Raw genomic sequence first — 18649 nt, 5'->3', positions numbered from 1 at the left:
ATTCCAATGTCTGATGAAGGTCACCAACATAGGTCGTTTACTTAAAAGCAAAGTACCAGTTAAGCACAGGCATCAGGCTGTACAAAATTAAAGGATGAAAAAGAACCTATGACTATAGAGGCAGGAATGAAATTAATGATTTGTTTGGTATGGTGATACAGTACCTTCATCAGAACTTGTTTATGCTATCTGTCTGTGCTATAACTTGCTACCTCCCATTGGGTATCCACTGAGGCTGGCTTTTGTTTGCATGAACCACGGGAAATATTCTGCAGTGACCAAGATGAAGAACAATGGTCCATTCAGACCTTTTTTTTCAATGACATGAATGTTTAAACTCCTCTTTACATGAAACCACCCAATGCAGTGTTTGAGAAGATGGCACATGACATAAATGTTGTTTAACTTGTATCTACTACTAGTTATCATCTATCGGCAATAAATAATGTTAGTAGGGGAGTAAATAATGCTAGTAGCAGGTCACAGTTCTTTCCAAATCTGACTTTTATCTCTAGGCAGATGAATACACATGACTCGGCGTGGCACTGGTTCAGATTTTTAATGATCTGTAGAATGCAATGAGATGGATGAAAGTATGTTCACAGTCTTAATCTGACTCGTAACACGTGAGATACTGGTCACACACACATGTAGCTATCCTTTAGAGACTGTGTGATGCTCTATCTCTCTTGTCTGCCAGGATCGACACAGATTGCACACCCACCTCTACACCTACACAGAGGCAGTCAGACACCAGCAGAACACTGAGTAACTTGCTATATGCCATCGCCATGCAGCTGGTTACTTACCAGTTTTATGGAAGGATCTCTGCACAGCACACACACACATAGGAATTTCTGTGTGGGTTCAGTGCCTGCTGAAAATGTGACAATGTGCATTTCAGAACTCCTACTGTCATACCGTACCCAGCAGAGAGCCTTTATTCTGGAGGGGAGACACTAACATACTGTGGAACTAAGCATTTTCTTGTTTGCTGGAGAGAGGTCTTTATGGAACCTGGAGCCTGAAGGCAACTGCTCTAGGTAGCTATGAAACTTCACTCCTCCTCTAATGTTTGATGCCATTGACGTTGTGTCTGAGTTTAAAAGCAACTGCTCTAGGTAGCTATAAAACTTCTTTCTACTAACCCTTTTGTGTTTGATGACATTGATGCTGTAAATTTAAAGGAAACTGCTGTAAGTAGCTATAAAACTTCTTTCTACTAACCCTTTAGGGTTTATGCCATTGATGCTATGAATTTGAAGGCAACTTCTCTAGGTAACTTTGAAACGTCTTCCTTTCATCCTGTAGTATTTAATGCATTTCGTGCTGTGTCTGAATTTGTAGGCAACTGCTGTACACATTTGTTAAAACTTCTTCCCCATGTCCTCTAATGCCACTGATGTGTCTGAGTTTAAATGCATCTGATCTAAGAACCTTGTGCTCTAGGGAAGTATGAAGAGGTCTTCCAGTCCTCTCTAGTGTTTGAGTCTATTGATGTTGTGTCTGAGTTTGAAGGCATCTGCTCAAGGTAGTTAATAAACTTCTTCCACTCCTCCTCTATTGTTTATTCAATTGATGTTGTGTTTAAGTGTGCAGGCAACTGCATTAGGTAACTTCTGTTCTTGGAAACTTGAAGGCATCTGCTCTAGGTAACTTAAAGGCATCTGCTCTAGGTAACTTGGAGTTATTTGCTCTGGGTAACTTGAAGGCATATGCTCTAGGTAACTTGAAGGCATCTGCTCTAGGTAACTTGAGGGCATCTGCTCTAGGTAATTTGAAGGCATCTACTCTAAGTAACTTGAAGGCATCTATTCTAGGTAACTTGAAGGCAGCTGTAGTCGGTACCTTGAAGGCATAGGGAACTTGACGGCAACTGGTCTAGGTAACTTAAAGGCAACTGCTCTAGGTAGCTAAGATCTCCTTTTCCTCATCTAAAGATGAATGATTGATGTTGTGCTTGTGCACAGTTACAGGGATGCAACCAAAATGTTCCTTATGAATGAACTTTATATATACTAGTTCTACAGTAGTACAAATGTGTTTGTAACTATGATAATATATTTATCTTAATTAACAGTATAAAAAATGTTGTTGACCTGTGCCACTTCCCAGTTAAATGGTTGAGGTGCACACCATACATTAAACAGATATGGGGAATGGTGTTAGTCTCAAAGGGAATGGCATCACTTTGCATATAATTGCCAGCTAAGGGCTTTTTGGCTCCTTTCAGCCCTTCTCACCATAACCAGATTTGATTTCTTATTTTGCTACTCTCCAAGTCCTATCTCTCAAAAGCCTTCAATATCTTGCATTGATGAGATCTAACAAGATCGAAACAGGCTGTCTGCAAGTTTGGATATATGGCTCTGAACCATTAGGCTGTATCTGTGCTATAAACCAGCGGTTCTGGATGCATAGTTGGCCAAAGGGACATAAAGGAGTGATTTGCTTGTCTCCGCCCATGATGCCTTATGGGAGAATCAAAACTCTCATCTTTGGTATCTAGGCAGTGCTGTGTATATGGCATAAGACGAGTAAATACATTCCAGAAGGCATCACTTTGCATATAATTGCTAGTTAAGGGCGTTTTGGCTTCTTCTCACCATAACCCGATTTGGTTCCTTATTTCTCAAAGGGAATGGATTATCCTACAACTCGTAAAACTAGGATAAAATCCATGACATTACCAGTCCTGATGTCATTTTTATTACAGTTCCTTGGCTCTCCTAGGGCAGTGATGTATATATAGAACATCCTACCAGCTGAGCTAGCATCTGTTGGCTCAGTAGAAAGCTTAAAATAGAGAAATAACACACTAGTTACATTATAAAATAATAGATACGGAACAAGGTGAAATTAGTTGTCCTATTTGTAGTCAGAATTTGGAATAAGTTTTACTGGATGATTTCCTCATCTTCTGGACCAAAACAACAGGAACTGCCAGTGAGGGAACGGTTGAACGTGATGGATACGATTCATAGCTAATGACTGTAATTATATAATTATATGTTGCGCACAGATTGCTTGAACTGTGAAGCAGATTACACTGGTGGAAAGGAGTAAGGACGCAGTACAGTATTACATCTGATACTCTCTATTTTATCCATTAGATCTGGCACTTTACTTGAAGCGACAACACTTAAAAGCAGCCTAGAGCTCCACAGGTAAGATTGTGCTTTTCAGAATATTAAGGAACGTTTCATAAGACTGCAAAATGAATTGCTCAGAGTCATTGTAATCCCATCACTCCTTCCTAATTGCATAAGCTTCAGTATTTTACTTTTGCATCACAATTATTTCTTCTTATGATTTTTAACATTGTAGGATGATGATAATATCGGTTGAAAAAGTGAAAAATCGAATTGCATTGATAAGATTTTGCTTTTGCATGGTTCTGCTAGTTAACATTTCACTAATCAATCATTGTTTTTGCACACCCTATAATTGACCGTAAAGTTCTTTCATCTGATTTTCATTAACTGTTGTTAAACATTAAAATAGAGGACAAATTACAGCAAATGTCAGAATGATGGATGATGTGTTTAACTTGGATTTGCAGTGATGTTTTGTGGGAGGTATCTTGTGGGAAGTAAGCAGCTGTGGCAGCCAGTAACATAACTACCCTCCAAGGGGCTAGGGTTGCCCCCTTTTCTTGAAAAAAATACCGGCCTTCCTATATTTTTATGCATTTCCCCTATTAATAACATTGGGATCAGGCTTCATTTTTACTGGCCAGGCCAGTAAAATACCAGTCAGGTGGCAACCCTACAAGGGGCCCATCCACAAAAAATAATCTTGGGCCCTAATCCGCCGCATCTGAGGCAGACCCCTAGCTGCAGGCCAAACCCTCCCCTTTACCGACATGTGTGCACTCACCAAAGCATGCTAGCTCTGTGGGAGTCAGAAAGTGGCAGCCAGCTACCACTCTGGGCCCCCTTTCTCCCGCCCCACCCAAAGTTGTGGGGTTGCTGTTGAGTAGTTAGGACACTGTAACTTTAAGAGCCAAATTTCTGAGTTCTGAGAGATGGTGGCTATAGTAGCAGTGGGATAATAGTCTCTGGGAAGGGAGTGTGAATGTGGGATAGCAGGTATAGTAGGGAGAGATGGTGTCTATAGTAACAGTGGGATAATAGTCTCTGGGAAGGGAGTGTGACTGTGGGATAGCAGGTATAGTAGGGAGAGATGGTGCCTATACTAACAGTGGATAATAGTCTCTGGGAAGGGAGTGTGACTAGGGATAGAAGGTATAGTAGGAAGAGATGGTGCCTATAGTAACAGTGGGGATAATAGTCTCTGCGAAGGGAGTGTGACTGTGGTTTAGAAGCTATAGTAGGGAGAGATGTGCCTATAGTAACAGCGGGATAATAGTCTCTGGGATGGGAGTGTGGCTGTGGGATAGCAGGTATAGTAGGGAAAGATGATGCCTATAGTAACAGTGGCATAATAGTCTCTGGGAAGGGAGTGTGACTGTGGGATAGCAGGTATAGTAGGAGAGATGGTGAATATAGTAACAGTGGGATAATAGTCTCTGGGAAGGGAGTGTGACTGTGGGATAGCAGGTATAGTAGGGAGAGATGGTGCCTATAGTAACAGTGGGATAATAGTCTCTGGGAAGGGAGTGTGACTGTGGGATAGCAGGTATAGTAGGGAGAGATGGTGCCTATAGTAACAGTGGGATAATAGTCTCTGGGAAGGGAGTGTGACTGTGGGATAGCAGGTATAGTAGGGAGAGATGGTGCCTATAGTAACAGTGGATAATAGTCTCTGGGAAGGGAGTGTGACTGTGGGATAGCAGGTATAGTAGGGAGAGATGGTGTCTATAGTAACATTTTCAAGAGACCTGTACATCCATGGCAGCTAATGAGTTAAGCCATATTTGCATCAATCCAGCACAGAACTTGGTTTAACAAGGGTTCTGATTCACTAACACAACCCCAGCTATTAATAAACAGGGAACACTGTGTAGGGTGTAATTGTCTCTAGTAATTACTGCCTACTGCAAAAAGTCTGTAAAAAGTCAATGTCTGTTTATGGGCGGAGCAAGATGTACTTTCTAAAACTTTAATGTCATGACGGAAAAAGACAAATTGGCTCCTTGTCAGGAGCGATATGGCAAAGTATTGTGGAATGAAATGATGCCCAGGTTAAATTACCTCCATTGAGGAGTGAAAGAGCGTTATCATTTTAATATCATATAGTTTATCATTTGTCGAGACATGGAGGCTGGAAATCCATGTCTTGCTTTGTATTTTGTAGGCATTGTAGGGCAACCAGGTCATGGGAAATGAAGTCTGTGCTTGCAATGGAGATAGACAACCTTCTACGTGCCTAATATTACCAGACTACATTCCCTAGCATTACTTCTTCAAACTACTGGTTTATATAAAGGCTTTCAACATTGTGGGTCTTATTTTACCACTGGCATATGATTCTCTTCAATACAATAATATACAATAATATACAAATGTGATGCAAAACTAAGGAAGAATAAAATCCTTGAGCCTAGGGGCTTCATCCATCTTATTGGTGATCCTATCTTAAATGAGGCCATAAGAAGCAGTCTGCAATGAACATAGATCAGTCTACTGCAACTGTAATAGTTAAATAACTGTAATATTTAAGAATTGTATATGCTTTCAGTTTAGGTGAAGCGTTGACACTCATGGAGTCCTTGTGTCTTCTCTAGCTGAACTTCTCTGAGCTGTTGTGCCTCCATTGTACCTGTTCTCATTCGTATGTGGGCCTCCTCTGTATCTGTTAGTGGGTCTTCTCTATAGGTGGGCATCCTCTGTAGCTGGGCTAATTTGTCAGTGAGTGCAGTGAGTAGACTATCTCCAACCCGAACCTAATACATTCCTGGCTAACTCTGATGATGTCTGAGCCTTTATCTTCTCCCCATGTTTGCATGGGTTCTTCTGGATACTCCCACACTTCAAAAACAAAGTGGCAGGTTAATAGGGGGGGGGTGAGTCACTGTACTACTTGCTACCATGTAAGGTGACCAGATGAGTGAATATTTGACCTGTCAGACTAGGAACATACAACACCCTAATTCAGTAATAAACCAACAGAATGCTCTACGTTGGGCCTTCTCTGAAGCTGGATTATGTGTGTAATGTGGTCTCCTCAGCTTCATGGGCCTCTTCTGTAAGCTGGCATCTTCTTTAACTCTGGTCCCTTTGCAAATGAGTTACCTCTGTACATGATAGAGGTGCACAGACTGGGTCAAAACCCGTGGATCTGGTAGGTTTGGGCCATCAATTTAGCTCTGACGGGTCAGGAGCAGGTGGTAGGCCTAAATATACACAGGACTTACTTTCTTCACCCTTTCTCTCTTCCCCTGGCTCCAACTCTTTGGGGCTAGCTTTTATAGACTTGCAGCCACCTGTCCTGCCCCCCTCCTGTGTTATCAGAGTTGGACAGGTCTATAAAATGTAGCAGTATGGCGGACTCGTAATTACTCTGGCAACTCTGCTTCATTGGGCAATAATTGGCAGGACAGAAGGATAGTGTATTTAATGGCATCATTTAGCAATTTGCGAAGACCCACGTAAACATTCCAAAAGGAATCCAACAGGGCAGTTAGGAACCTACTTTTCATTTATTGGAAAACTGTATACATAGCCACAGTGCAGGTGGGGTACCTGAAGGCTGGGCCAAGCATTAGTCAACAGGTATAATTAATAATATACTACTAATAATAATATTAGTACTTTATTAATAAGAGCAGTGTTCCTGAATTATGAAGCTGTCCTACCTGAGAAAGGATGGAAGCCTGAAGGTCATTAAGAGGTGAATGGACATTTGTGCTCCTAAATACATCTGAAAGCCCAGCTTGATGGTTAGTTAGGGTGAAATGTTGGGTGAATATGTTTTTACTGACTTATGTTTTTTGCTGCCTTAAAATCACATCAATATTTTTCTACTTCTGAAGGGGGGGGGGGTCCTGGCCAAAGGTTGGGCCTTCAAGGGTGATCCTGAACAAAAGTTCAAGTAGGGTTTATACTGTAATCCCTTAAGGTGATGAACTACTGTAGTTGTAAAATCAAGGATTCCAAAAGTTTAGGGACACATACAATTTCCTAAGTGTATCACAACAAGAAGTAAATTTAATAGTCTATATAAATCTCTAACATGCCCAACACCATGGCACTGACTGTCCTATGAAAAAAACCACCAGAGAGTGGAGAGCAGAGGGGTGAACCCACTACAGGCATTAAGGGAATGCAAAGCATGTCAACCAATTTCTCCATAAAATAATTGCAGCCCATTTGTTTTGCCTTTATTGGGCAGCACAGTTGCCCTTTTTCCTCTCTCTAAAGATCATTGTTACTCTGCTGTTTGGTTTTCCTATGACTGCTGTGTTTGTGTCCTGGAGTTCAACACTGATGACAAAGACCATTTGTATAAGATTCCTCTGGGGTCAGTGCAATGCAGTACTAAGGCTTTTTACTGGCACGGGGTCTAATAAGAATATTACCCCCCAAGAATTTATGTGCTGAATCATTTATCTAAAGTTTTTGCTTTATGCAAGGGTGGGGGGTGAAGACAAGGGCAAATGCATTGGGTTCCACAGTGTTGAATATCAAGATTGAAAGAATATGGTACGTTGGTGACATTAGTGCAAGAGAGTTGTGTTAGGCCAAGATGGAGGCAGTTCTGTAAATTGGTAACATAAAAACAAGGTGGAGACATTTGGGCACATTGGTGACTTTAGAACGAGATGGAGAACTTTGGGCACATTGGTAACATTAGAACGAGGTGGAGACCTTTGGACACATTGGTGACAGAATGAGGCGGAGACCTTTAGGCACATTGGTGACGTTAGAATGAGTTGGAGACCTTTTGGCACATTGGTGACATTAGAACAAGGTGGAGACATTTGGGCACTTTGGTGACATTAGAACAAGGTGAAGACCTTTGGACACATTGGTGACTTTAGAATGAGGAGGAGACCTTTGGGCACATTGGTGACATTAGAATGAGGTGGAGACAATTCTTCAGCTGCAAAAGACAATTCTTCAGCTGCTGTTGAAGAATAACTTCTTGCACTGTCTGACAATTTTTGCTGTTTAAAGTTCCTTCATGATCTAATTATATATTGTACTTTAAAGAACTTTCAAAGAGTAATCATGTCGCCTTATACATGCCTTTTCTCTAGAAAAAACAAACCCAACTTTTCTGTTAGTTTCATTGTTCAATTCCTATTTCCAGTTTATTTGCAAGACTCGTCACACTCTCCAGCTCATTTATATCCTTCTTAAGCACCCTAAAACTGCACTGCATACTCCAGGTAATATTGTGTCTTGCTGCACACCTTTCCTTTATTGGAAATTAAGGTGGAAGGTGTGACAAACTATATTTTTTATAGTTTTATAGTTTGTTATCCACAAAAATCCCCAAATCCTTCTCAATTATGGATACCCCCAACACGCTGCCATTTAGTGTATAACTCATATGTATGTTAATATGAGCTGAATCTTTTATCTAAATATGGACTGTGCAAACTATTGCTTTTCAGCTGTTGCTCAACTACAGACTGATGTGCAACAGGTTCCCAGAGACTATTATCCACTGTTACTATAGGCACCATCTCTTCCTACTATACCTGCTATCCCACAGTCACACTCCCTTCCCAGAGACTATTATCCACTGTTACTATAGGCACCATCTCTACCTACTATACGTGCTATCCCACAGTCACACTCCCTTCCCAGAGACTATTATCCACTGTTACTATAGGCACCATCTCTCCCTACTATACCTGCTATCCCACAGTCACACTCCCTTCCCAGAGACTATTATCCACTGTTACTATAGGCACCATCTCTCCCTACTATACCTGTTATCCCACAGTCACACTCCCTTCCCAGAGACTATTATCCACTGTTACTATAGGCACCATCTCTCCCTACTATACCTGCTATCCCACAGTCACATTCCCTTCCCAGAGACTATTATCCACTGTTACTATAGGCACCATCTCTCCCTACTATACCTGCTATCCCACAGTCACACTCCCTTCCCAGAGACTATTATCCACTGTTACTATAGACACCATCTCTCCCTACTATACCTGCTATCCCACAGTCACACTCCCTTCCCAGAGACTATTATCCACTGTTACTATAGACACCATCTCTCCCTACTATACCTGCTATCCCACAGTCACACTCCCTTCCCAGAGACTATTATCCACTGTTACTATAGGCACCATCTCCCCCTACTATACCTGCTATCCCACAGTCACGCTCCCTTCCCAGAGACTATTATCCACTGTTACTATAGACACCATCTCTCCCTACTATACCTGCTATCCCACAGTCACACTCCCTTCCCAGAGACTATTATCCACTGTTACTATAGGCACCATCTCTCCCTACTATACCTGCTATCCCACAGTCACACTCCCTTCCCAGAGACTATTATCCACTGTTACTATAGGCACCATCTCTCCCTACTATACCTGCTATCCCACAGTCACACTCCCTTCCTAGAGACTATTATCCACTGTTACTATAGGCACCATCTCTCTCAACTTATTTCCCTTGAAAACAACAAAAAGCAGGATTAGGAATGGAAGGCGAAACAGCAACATGTTGTGCAGCAGTGGGAGGTAGGCTGAAGTGAGTTGCCAATAAAGAGAGCCAGGAGTGGGGGAGAGAAAGAGAGGGTGAATGAGAGAGGTGAGGAATGATGTAAGATTTGGATCTCTTTACTTTGGCCCAAACAGAAACACATATGTATATAATGCTGAAACATTATTTTGTGAATTGTTTGTACTGCCAAATCTGAATATTGTTTATGGTTTTAAATAAGAAAAAAGTTATGTAAATGTGATATTGTTACCTCTGTTATGATTGATACAAATCAGAAAAGTTAAAAGCATTGGTTAATGTAGCCCCTTGGTATCAATAAAAGCTGTATGTGTAGGTGCTGTAGGTGCACAAATGTAGGAGGTAAAAACTAGTATTCCCTTCCCAGGCTCTCCAGTGTCTGTTAGCACAAGGCGTGCAGAAACAAATATTTATAGTAGGAGAAAGTTACATCGCACATAAAGATGGAGCAGGGCTGGGTTTAAACTAAGCAGAAAGTCTGTAGAACACTTGCGCTGGCACCTCTAGCGTTGGCTGCATTCTGCATCTGCATCAAAGTGCAATGAGCTTGGCAAAGGGGTGCAAGTGAGCCCTTTCATTAATGGCTACCATAAGTAGGCTCCAAGGTTGGAAGTGCCCTGCATACGTCCCTTGTCACTCACCAGCATGTGTTATGAATGAGGTTCAAGTTATGAGGCATTCAAGGGGTTACCCATGTGCCGCTCACCTCCCAGACCCTCTGGGACCCTCTATTATAAACTACAAGGATATTAGATGTCACCAAAGAGTAACATGTTTATATAAAGGCTACAGGCTGAGTTATACAGGGAACTCTGAGTATCACTTATGTATTATAAGGGATAATGAACCCCCTACTGTAAATGATAAGGATATTAGAAGTCACTGAGGGGTTGTTCTGTGACCATATAAAGGCACAAGGCTGCAGGCTGAGTTATACAGGGAACTCTGAGTATCACTCATGTATTATAAGGGATAATGTACCCCCTACTGTAAATGATAAGGATATTAGAAGTCACTGAGGGGTTGTTCTGTGACCATATAAAGGCACAAGGCTGCAGTCTGAGTTATACAGGGAACTCTGAGTATCACTCATGTATTATAAGGGATAATGTACCCCCTACTGTAAATGATAAGGATATTAGAAGTCACTGAGGGGTTGTTCTGTGACCATATAAAGGCACAAGGCTGCAGGCTGAGTTATACAGGGAACTCTGAGTATCACTCATGTATTATAAGGGATAACGTACCCCCTACTGTAAATGATAAGGATATTAGAAGTCACTGAGGGGTTGTTCTGTGACCATATAAAGGCACAAGGCTGCAGGCTGAGTTATACAGGGAACTCTGAGTATCACTCATGTATTATAAGGGATAATGTACCCCCTACTGTAAATAATAAGGATATTAGAAGTCACTGAGGGGTTGTTCTGTGACCATATAAAGACACAAGGCTGCAGGCTGAGTTATACAGGGAACTCTGAGTATCACTCATGTATTATAAGGGATAATGTACAAGAATAATTTATTCACTTTGCTGTGAAAAAAATATATTTTTTGGGAAATACTTTAGACCCCTGGGTGTTTAAATGAGAAATCTTTCACTTCCCTTAGATGATAGGTGGTATCAGAAAATATAAAAATATAAAAAATGAATGCTGTGCCCTAAAACAATACCCATATGCACATTGCACATACAGTACGAGAAAACTGACAGAGAAATGCTGCTTTGCACCTCACTAATGAGTCACTGGTATCTGGAACGATCAAAGTTTGACATTTTTAGTGCTAGTGAATAGATAAAAAAAACATTTATAATATTAATAGCTCATGAGTCAGGGAAGATGAGGATCAACTGCTATAAAAGAATTGTTTCTTTATATTGTAAGTTTGAATGGTGTCACATAAGGTAGGACTGTCCAACATGTAGAGACGTCACAATATATATCTATTTTTTTACTATATATATTTTTTTTACTATATATATATTTTTTTAATATATATGCTTACATAGCATATTCCTGTGCCAGTCAATACCCGTTGGCTTCCTAAGTTATAAGGACATTTGCAGCTATAGATTGAACAATGGTGTCTTATGCAAGTCTGAAACTAAAAGAGTAGTCAGGAACATCTTCAAAGAAACTCGATGAGAAAAAGCCAAGAGGAGGTCATTATACAATCAGTTCATGGAGGCAGATTCATTGGGAAAATGAAGAATGAAAGAGACCCGGAGTTTTATGGAAGTTTCTTATGATAACAAACACAGAAGACTCGCCCAGGGCATCTGCCTGGTGGAACGCCTCTAAACCCATTCCAAGTCCTTCTCTCTTTGTTCTTGTGATTTGAGAGTAAATATTTAGTTTTCATTTAGTTTTGTTGTTGCAGAATTTATGACAATTTGTCTCTCATCTATTGTGTGCAGCATTAGACCTTGCCGTCTGTTCAATAGTGTGGAATAACCATAGACAGTATCAACACAGGCGTACCAGCTGGTCGTGTTTTTCATTGGTTGCCAGGCCTTTCATTTTGGTGCCTGGTTGTCCTTCTTGAATCCATAGACGCATCCCTGTGATGTCAGGGCCTTTCAGCAGTGAGTGTGTTAAAAGAAAAGGAAAGCTACCGAAGCAGATTATTACAAATACATTAGCCAAAATAGTGCAAACTATAACACTATATTTATTCTGCAGAATGCTTTACCATACCCGAGTAAACAGCTCTAGAAGCTCTCTCTGTTTGTTTAGGATAGCAGCTGCCATGTTAGCTTGGTGTGTATTTTACTTGAGGCTCTACGAGTCTCTCAGAAATAATTCACAAACCACACTGAGTACAGAGAGCGTGCTTTATTACTAATGAGATTAGTAAAACTATTAGGGCAGAGACACACGCTCAGATTTGGGGAGATTAGTTGCCCAGAGACAAATCTCCTCTTCTTCGGGGCAACTTAAATCCCCGGACTGCCTCCCGTTGGTTAGAATTTTAATCGCCGGCGGGATGACAATCGCTCCGCTTTTTTTCCCGTAGTTGCCCTAAGTTTCCTTGTTAGTCAACTTCGGGCGACTTTAGAAAATGGCTTATAGACCCACTCCGCCCGCGCCACCGATGATGTCACAAAAGGAGCGGGGCAAGTAGACGCAGCGTCTACAAAAGAAGAACCTGGAAATCGGAAGTCGGCATTTGAAGGTGGCCACCTGCGAAGAGGAGTGCGAGGTCTGCCCGAACCCGTGGGCCCAGCGAGTATCTGGCTGGCCCGGACACATCACTACTATATTGTGTTCAACAGTAGAACAGTTCATTGTGTTATATTTCTAAGTATTACTGTGAGCCACCATTGATAACAGCGCTTTCTGTTATATTTCTATCAAAGTCTTAATTTGTATCAAAGTATTACCATGAGCCATGAATAATAAAAGTCCTCTCATTACAGTGTGACATCACTTCCTGCCTGAGTCTCCTCCTGCTGACTCATAGCTCTGAGCTCAGATAACAGCAGGGAGGAGAGGAGCAAACTGAGCATGCTCAAGCCCAAGCCCTGGAGGTTTAAGCTGTAAACAGGAAGTCTGATACAGAAGCCCATGAGTACACAATAGAAGGAAAGAAATGTGTTGTTTCTTTTGACAGAGGACTCAGAGCAGCATTACTTTGAGGCTTTACTGGTGTATTTATATAGACCGTTCTGATAAAGTTTACTTAATTTTAGAATTTCCTTCTCCATTAAAATGGAAAGAAAACATCAAGCTCTGATTTATAGCGGAGCAGATGAAATTTACCTCCCACTCACCTTCTCTTTCTCCCAAATTCTCCTGCTTGTGCAAATGACTCAGCCATTGGCTCAACCCACAGCACTGGGGGAGATCAAAACAGCTCTTGTACCATCCCATAGAGTTCAACGGTTTCCTGTGGCGTTACGATACAATGGGCCGCATTGTGTGACCGACGGACTGGCCGAGGTCCAGGAAGTGGAAAGAGATGCCCTTGGTGGGGAGGTGCCTCTTTTGTTTTGATTTGTGTCCCTAGCATAGAACGGCACCGCTGGGGGGTTAGGAGGGAGGTGGAAATGGTACATTATGTTTTCAATCAGAAAATTGGAACTTTAGCTCTCTAGATAGAATCAGAAGGCTGGGATCTAGGATGGAAGAAATCATCAACTTAGACCAGAAGACAGGGCATTTTCTGAAGACCCCTGGCATATTATAAATATATAGACATCTACATTAAATAACACACATAGTCCCTATTTTAGCTTATTCCTATAGTCATCAGGGGAGTACCAAGTGAGGTAGCATGCCCAGACTCGTCTTAGGGCAACAGAAGTGTAGGATATTTCTTGTTCTCCAACTACTGGTTTGGGCAATATTGGTCCTCCTCAGGTTGCTTTATGACCAGAAGACTAGAAGTATAAGATGATGTCCATTACCAGAGAAGCCCAGACAGAGTTGTGTATAGAGCTTTAAATTGCAGACTCCATAAGACTATAAATATTCTGGGCATAATTTCCATAAGTTGGCATCCCCTCGGTCTGTTGCATTTTATAGGATAAGTATCTTCTGACCAAAGCACTGGTCTCAAAGGCTCCCCTGTAGTTTTTATAGGTGAGACGTCTCCAAGATGAACATTGATTTTTTAAAGGGATATAACCACCATTAAAGGGATGAGTGATTTATACACATTGACGTTTGCCTTTGCTTCCTGCATAATAACTCGATTAATATATATATATATATATATATATATATATATATATATATATCTATATATAAATACAAATAAAAGTAAAATAGAATGGTTGAGAAGACCCAAGCCTCAAAAGCTACTCCCATATGTTCATGGAGTCTTTTATAGCCCTTGCCAATGAGTGCCCTGCGATGAGCATGTGTGTACCAGTTACACCACTGAGCATGTGCAGTGCCACTGACACCAGAGAGAGGGCTGGATATATTCAGAGGGATATATTTGCCCCATAAATTGGCTGCTTGGTGTTTGGACTGGTGTAGTAATAAACATCAGTTATCCCAAAAGCTCCAAATTACAGAAAGCCCATCCCCCATAGACTCCATTTTTTTTTTAGTAGACAAGGTATGAAGATCAGAAAGGATCCATTATTCAGAAAACCCCAGGTCCTGAGCTTTCTGTATAACAGGTCCCATGCCTGTATAATCCTTTAATAGGTTTAAAGCACCACATGTTCATAAAATACTTGTTAAAGCTTAATCTGCTCTATCACCTCCCAGATGTCATTGACCACCAAGCTAGCCATTTGCCTTCATGGGCAACTTTTCTACCTCTTCTTTGCATGCACTCCTGCACTTGGGCAGTTTGCCCATCGGCATCTATCTGTCCTGAGAATATAATTTTGGTGAAAAGTTGACTTGCACCCTAAAGGTAAATGACTAGGGAGAATGTGGGCTAAATGAATAGCTGTAAACAGATGTTGTACTAGAGGGTTTACTTTGCCTTTTAATTTTATGTCATTGTGAACTTTCATTGCCGAGCTCTTACTGCATGGAGCTCCCGGTGCAGCATCTATGTCCGTATGCACATAACGAGCAATTCGGCAGCTTTTCATCATGCGAATGCGAGTGACCAGACATGGTCCCTCCCTGTGTGGGTAGGGTAGCGCTGGCGGGGGGCATTTAAAAAAAAGAAGAAAAAACTACTGTTATCCCCAACTGGGTGCCCTTTAAGTTGTGACTCACAGCTTTCCCAAGAAACTTGATTATCTATCATATAAACTTGATTATCTATCATATACTGCGCCTAGTGTATCTTATACTGCGCCTAGTGTATCATATACTCCTCTTACTGTATCATATACTCCTCTTACTGTATCATATACTCCTCTTACTGTATCGTATACTGCGCCTACTGTATCATATACTCCTCTTACTGTATCATATACTCCTCTTACTGTATCGTATACTGCGCCTACTGTATCGTATTGCATTGCTTGTTATTAGGGATTGGTGCAACATTTGTAGCAAGTTCATGTGTAGTGTAGGATTAAAAAAACAACAACAACAACAGATTTTTTTCTTTATTTTTGTGAATGAGGTCCCAATGCCTTGAAAGTCTTTTGAAATTCTCTAACCTAATTGATTTTTTCCCCTAACAAAAAAATGTTCTAGGCGTGCCCTCTAGTGGTAACAGTTGGATATGGTATAAAATGGTACTTGGAACTAACACGGATCCCAGGCTTGGAAAATGAATGAAATGAATGAAATTGAAATGAAGACCCTCCAGCTATTGGTAAACTCCCAGCATCCCCACAGCCTGATTTTATATACCAAAAACATGCCCTAGTCAACCTATTAGTGCTGGACCCCACTCTTTACTTTCCTGACCCAGGAGGGGATATTGTGACCAAAGCTATGGAACATAAGGATCTCAGGAAGGTCAACCAGGGTCAGATCTGCAATTTCCAGGCAGGAGGTATTGCCCCTGGGGTTGGCATCATGTTCTGGTTGGATGCTGAATGGGTCACTGCTTGGGTATCTCTGGTTACAAACAGCGCTGCTTACATACATCAATATATAAGTAAATGGAGAATATTTTTCTTGCAAGAAGTTGCAAGTTAGTTAAGTTGTTCATTTTGGTTTAACACAAGACTCTCTTTTTTAGAGAACTCATTGCTAAAGACTGAATGTCTTCTTACAGGTACAGGAACATCTTGCGCCAAATACGATGGCATGGAGGTGGCACACTCTGCTGTTGCTATGGATCTTCACTGATGGTAAGAAGGGCCCTTGGCCATAATACATCATGTTTTATATGTTATTACAGTTTTGCCAATGAAGGTGAAATTGCCCTTTAAAATAAGTGAATGTAAAATGGACGATGTTGCTATTCTAAGCACTTATGTAATTTACATTCATTATTTATTTTTTTATTTTTTTATTCCGAGATATTAAGGGATACATGTGCTGTTAATATGAATGAATTTTGTTACAACAGCGCAACCTGCTGGTCAGTTTCCCACCAGTCTGACCAGCAAGTAGTCAAGAAAGTTGTCAGGAGAAAGAAAGAGGCTGATGTTCTTCTGCTTAGGAAAAACAAAAACCGTTCTCAAATCTTTCGGGTTAGCAGATGCTGAGTGTTCTGGGCTCTCTGCCTCTTATTTTAATTATGTTTCAGAAACTTTGTATCTTTTTCTGGTGTCTTTTTTTAATAAAAAGTGGACGGACTGTCAAAATCAGGACTGTCCAGCAGAAAATGGGACAGTTGGGAGGTATGGATCCTATTGTCAGCCTAGAACTGCACAAAACTTCCAGAATCTTCTTCAAGTGTTTCCTAAATGATCTCCAAGCCCACTATTTTTAATTGGTCCCCTCTTGGCAATATGTAGCTGCAAATATCTTTATATCTAATGCTGCATGATTTATAGCATGTCCTGTTGTGTAGGCTGCTGTGGAAGCTGGTGCCAGTTAGCCTTTGGAAAATATCCAATTAATGCAAAGTCCTGGGCTGGACTGGCCTTTCAAAGTATCACAGGATCTACTGGAGGCTCTAGTGAACCCCAACTTCCAAGGATTGTTCAGCTGTTTCTTACTTTCCAGCATTTGACTGTGCAAAAGCCACAGCATGTAGCACCTTGTACAACTATACAACTATCTGCTGTAAAATTGGTCCCTGGATATAAGGTTCTTTGCTGGGCCTTAGTATTCCCAGTCCCACACTGAAAAGGCCTATAAATTCATTCACAGAATGCAACAGCCAGAACACTTGTGGGTAGTGACCAGTAGGTGTCGCTGTTACACAGTCTAAATCACATCTCAGATCTCACCAGAATGCTACAAATTTCTTTTGCATGTTTATAAAAATAACGCCAAATCTTGAAAGCGTTTTATGTGCATTTAAATATAATGAAATGTTATTCTTTCCTGGTAAAGACAGAATCACTGCTGCATTTACATAAATAAATAAATGTGTTTGAACACGTCTGTGATATTTATGTGTTTTGCTAATGAAGGTGAATTGCCATTTAAGCTGCAAGTCACAGTTTCCCCAAGAGACCAGCTTATCTTAAATTGTTACAATTACTTATTTGCTCCTGGGCTCTCTGCCAAAAGCCAATTAAGTTAGAAACATTGTATCTATTTCTGGCTGTTCAGGGCAGGAGATCAAAGAGAAAGTCGGGTAACAAACCCGAGACTGTGGGTGGAGCTGTCAAAATTGGGACGGGTGACAAATTGGCTTATGATAGTGGCACTGAGGCAGGCCTGGACTGGGAGTCAAAATAGGCCCTGCCATTCCAAGTACACAGAGGCCCAAACAACCCATTTACCAGCCCAAGCATCCCCTACAAGCCCACTATATGGTAACTTTCTATGGAACCATACAGCAGCCCCTCTGGCATTTGCCAGAACCCACAAATTGCCAGTCCGGGCCTGCACTAAGGGATTCAGAGGGCAGATTACAGTTTTCGGGTCCAGTGCCAATGCATGCTCCTTATATCTCCCCAGCCTAATACTAATATATATATATGTTTTTATTCCTCCTAGGTGCCTTGAGTAGACAATGGGCTGCTTGGATGCCACAATCGATCTCAGCCTTCAGGGAAACCTGCGTGTCCATCCCATGCACGTTCGACTACCCTAAAGACATCCGTCCCTCTATAATTCATGGAATCTGGTACTTTAACAGCCCGTACCCTAAGAACCTCCCTCCAGTGGTCCTGAAAACGAAGACGAACACGGCCCACGACAACTACATGGGCCGCACAAAACTGCTGGGAGATATACAAGAATACAACTGCACCATACAGATTGATAGACTAAACATGGATCTGCAGGGAAAATACTACTTCCGGGTAGATTTGGGAGGATATAACCAGTACACCTATTCAGAACATGCCAACCTGTATATGTTGGGTATGTAACTTGCAACACCCAGTGTAACTTCAAGTGGATATACTCTTGTGTTTTATTCACAGCACACTTTCCCCACAAACAAGCAATTAACAAGTCAAACTTGTTACTTTTTCTTCCAGAGCTCATTCATGTGCATTTAACCTAACTGTTGTTAAAGGGAACTATTGC

At 41.3% G+C, this 18649-nt stretch overlaps 1 protein-coding gene across 3 annotated transcripts in view; it reads left to right on the top strand.

Annotated features, from left to right (window-relative positions):
- mag.S (myelin associated glycoprotein S homeolog) overlaps positions 1-18649 on the top strand; it is a 55061-nt gene that overhangs the window by 19815 nt on the left and 16597 nt on the right. For 2 of the 3 annotated variants that reach the window (XM_041571719.1, XM_041571721.1), the window contains exons 2-4: positions 3114-3167; positions 16269-16344; positions 18113-18481. In XM_041571719.1, coding sequence (XP_041427653.1) covers positions 16296-16344; positions 18113-18481 — 418 coding nt within the window. In that variant the 5' untranslated portion in view covers positions 3114-3167; positions 16269-16295. Of the gene's footprint in view, positions 1-811; positions 1044-3113; positions 3168-16268; positions 16345-18112; positions 18482-18649 lie in introns of those variants that run through there. The other variant, XM_041571720.1, reaches the window with a different exon arrangement.

This window comes from Xenopus laevis, chromosome 7S (assembly GCF_017654675.1).
Source record: "Xenopus laevis strain J_2021 chromosome 7S, Xenopus_laevis_v10.1, whole genome shotgun sequence".
Lineage (NCBI taxonomy): Eukaryota > Metazoa > Chordata > Amphibia > Anura > Pipidae > Xenopus > Xenopus laevis.
This window is presented reverse-complemented; position numbering and strand designations above follow the sequence as displayed.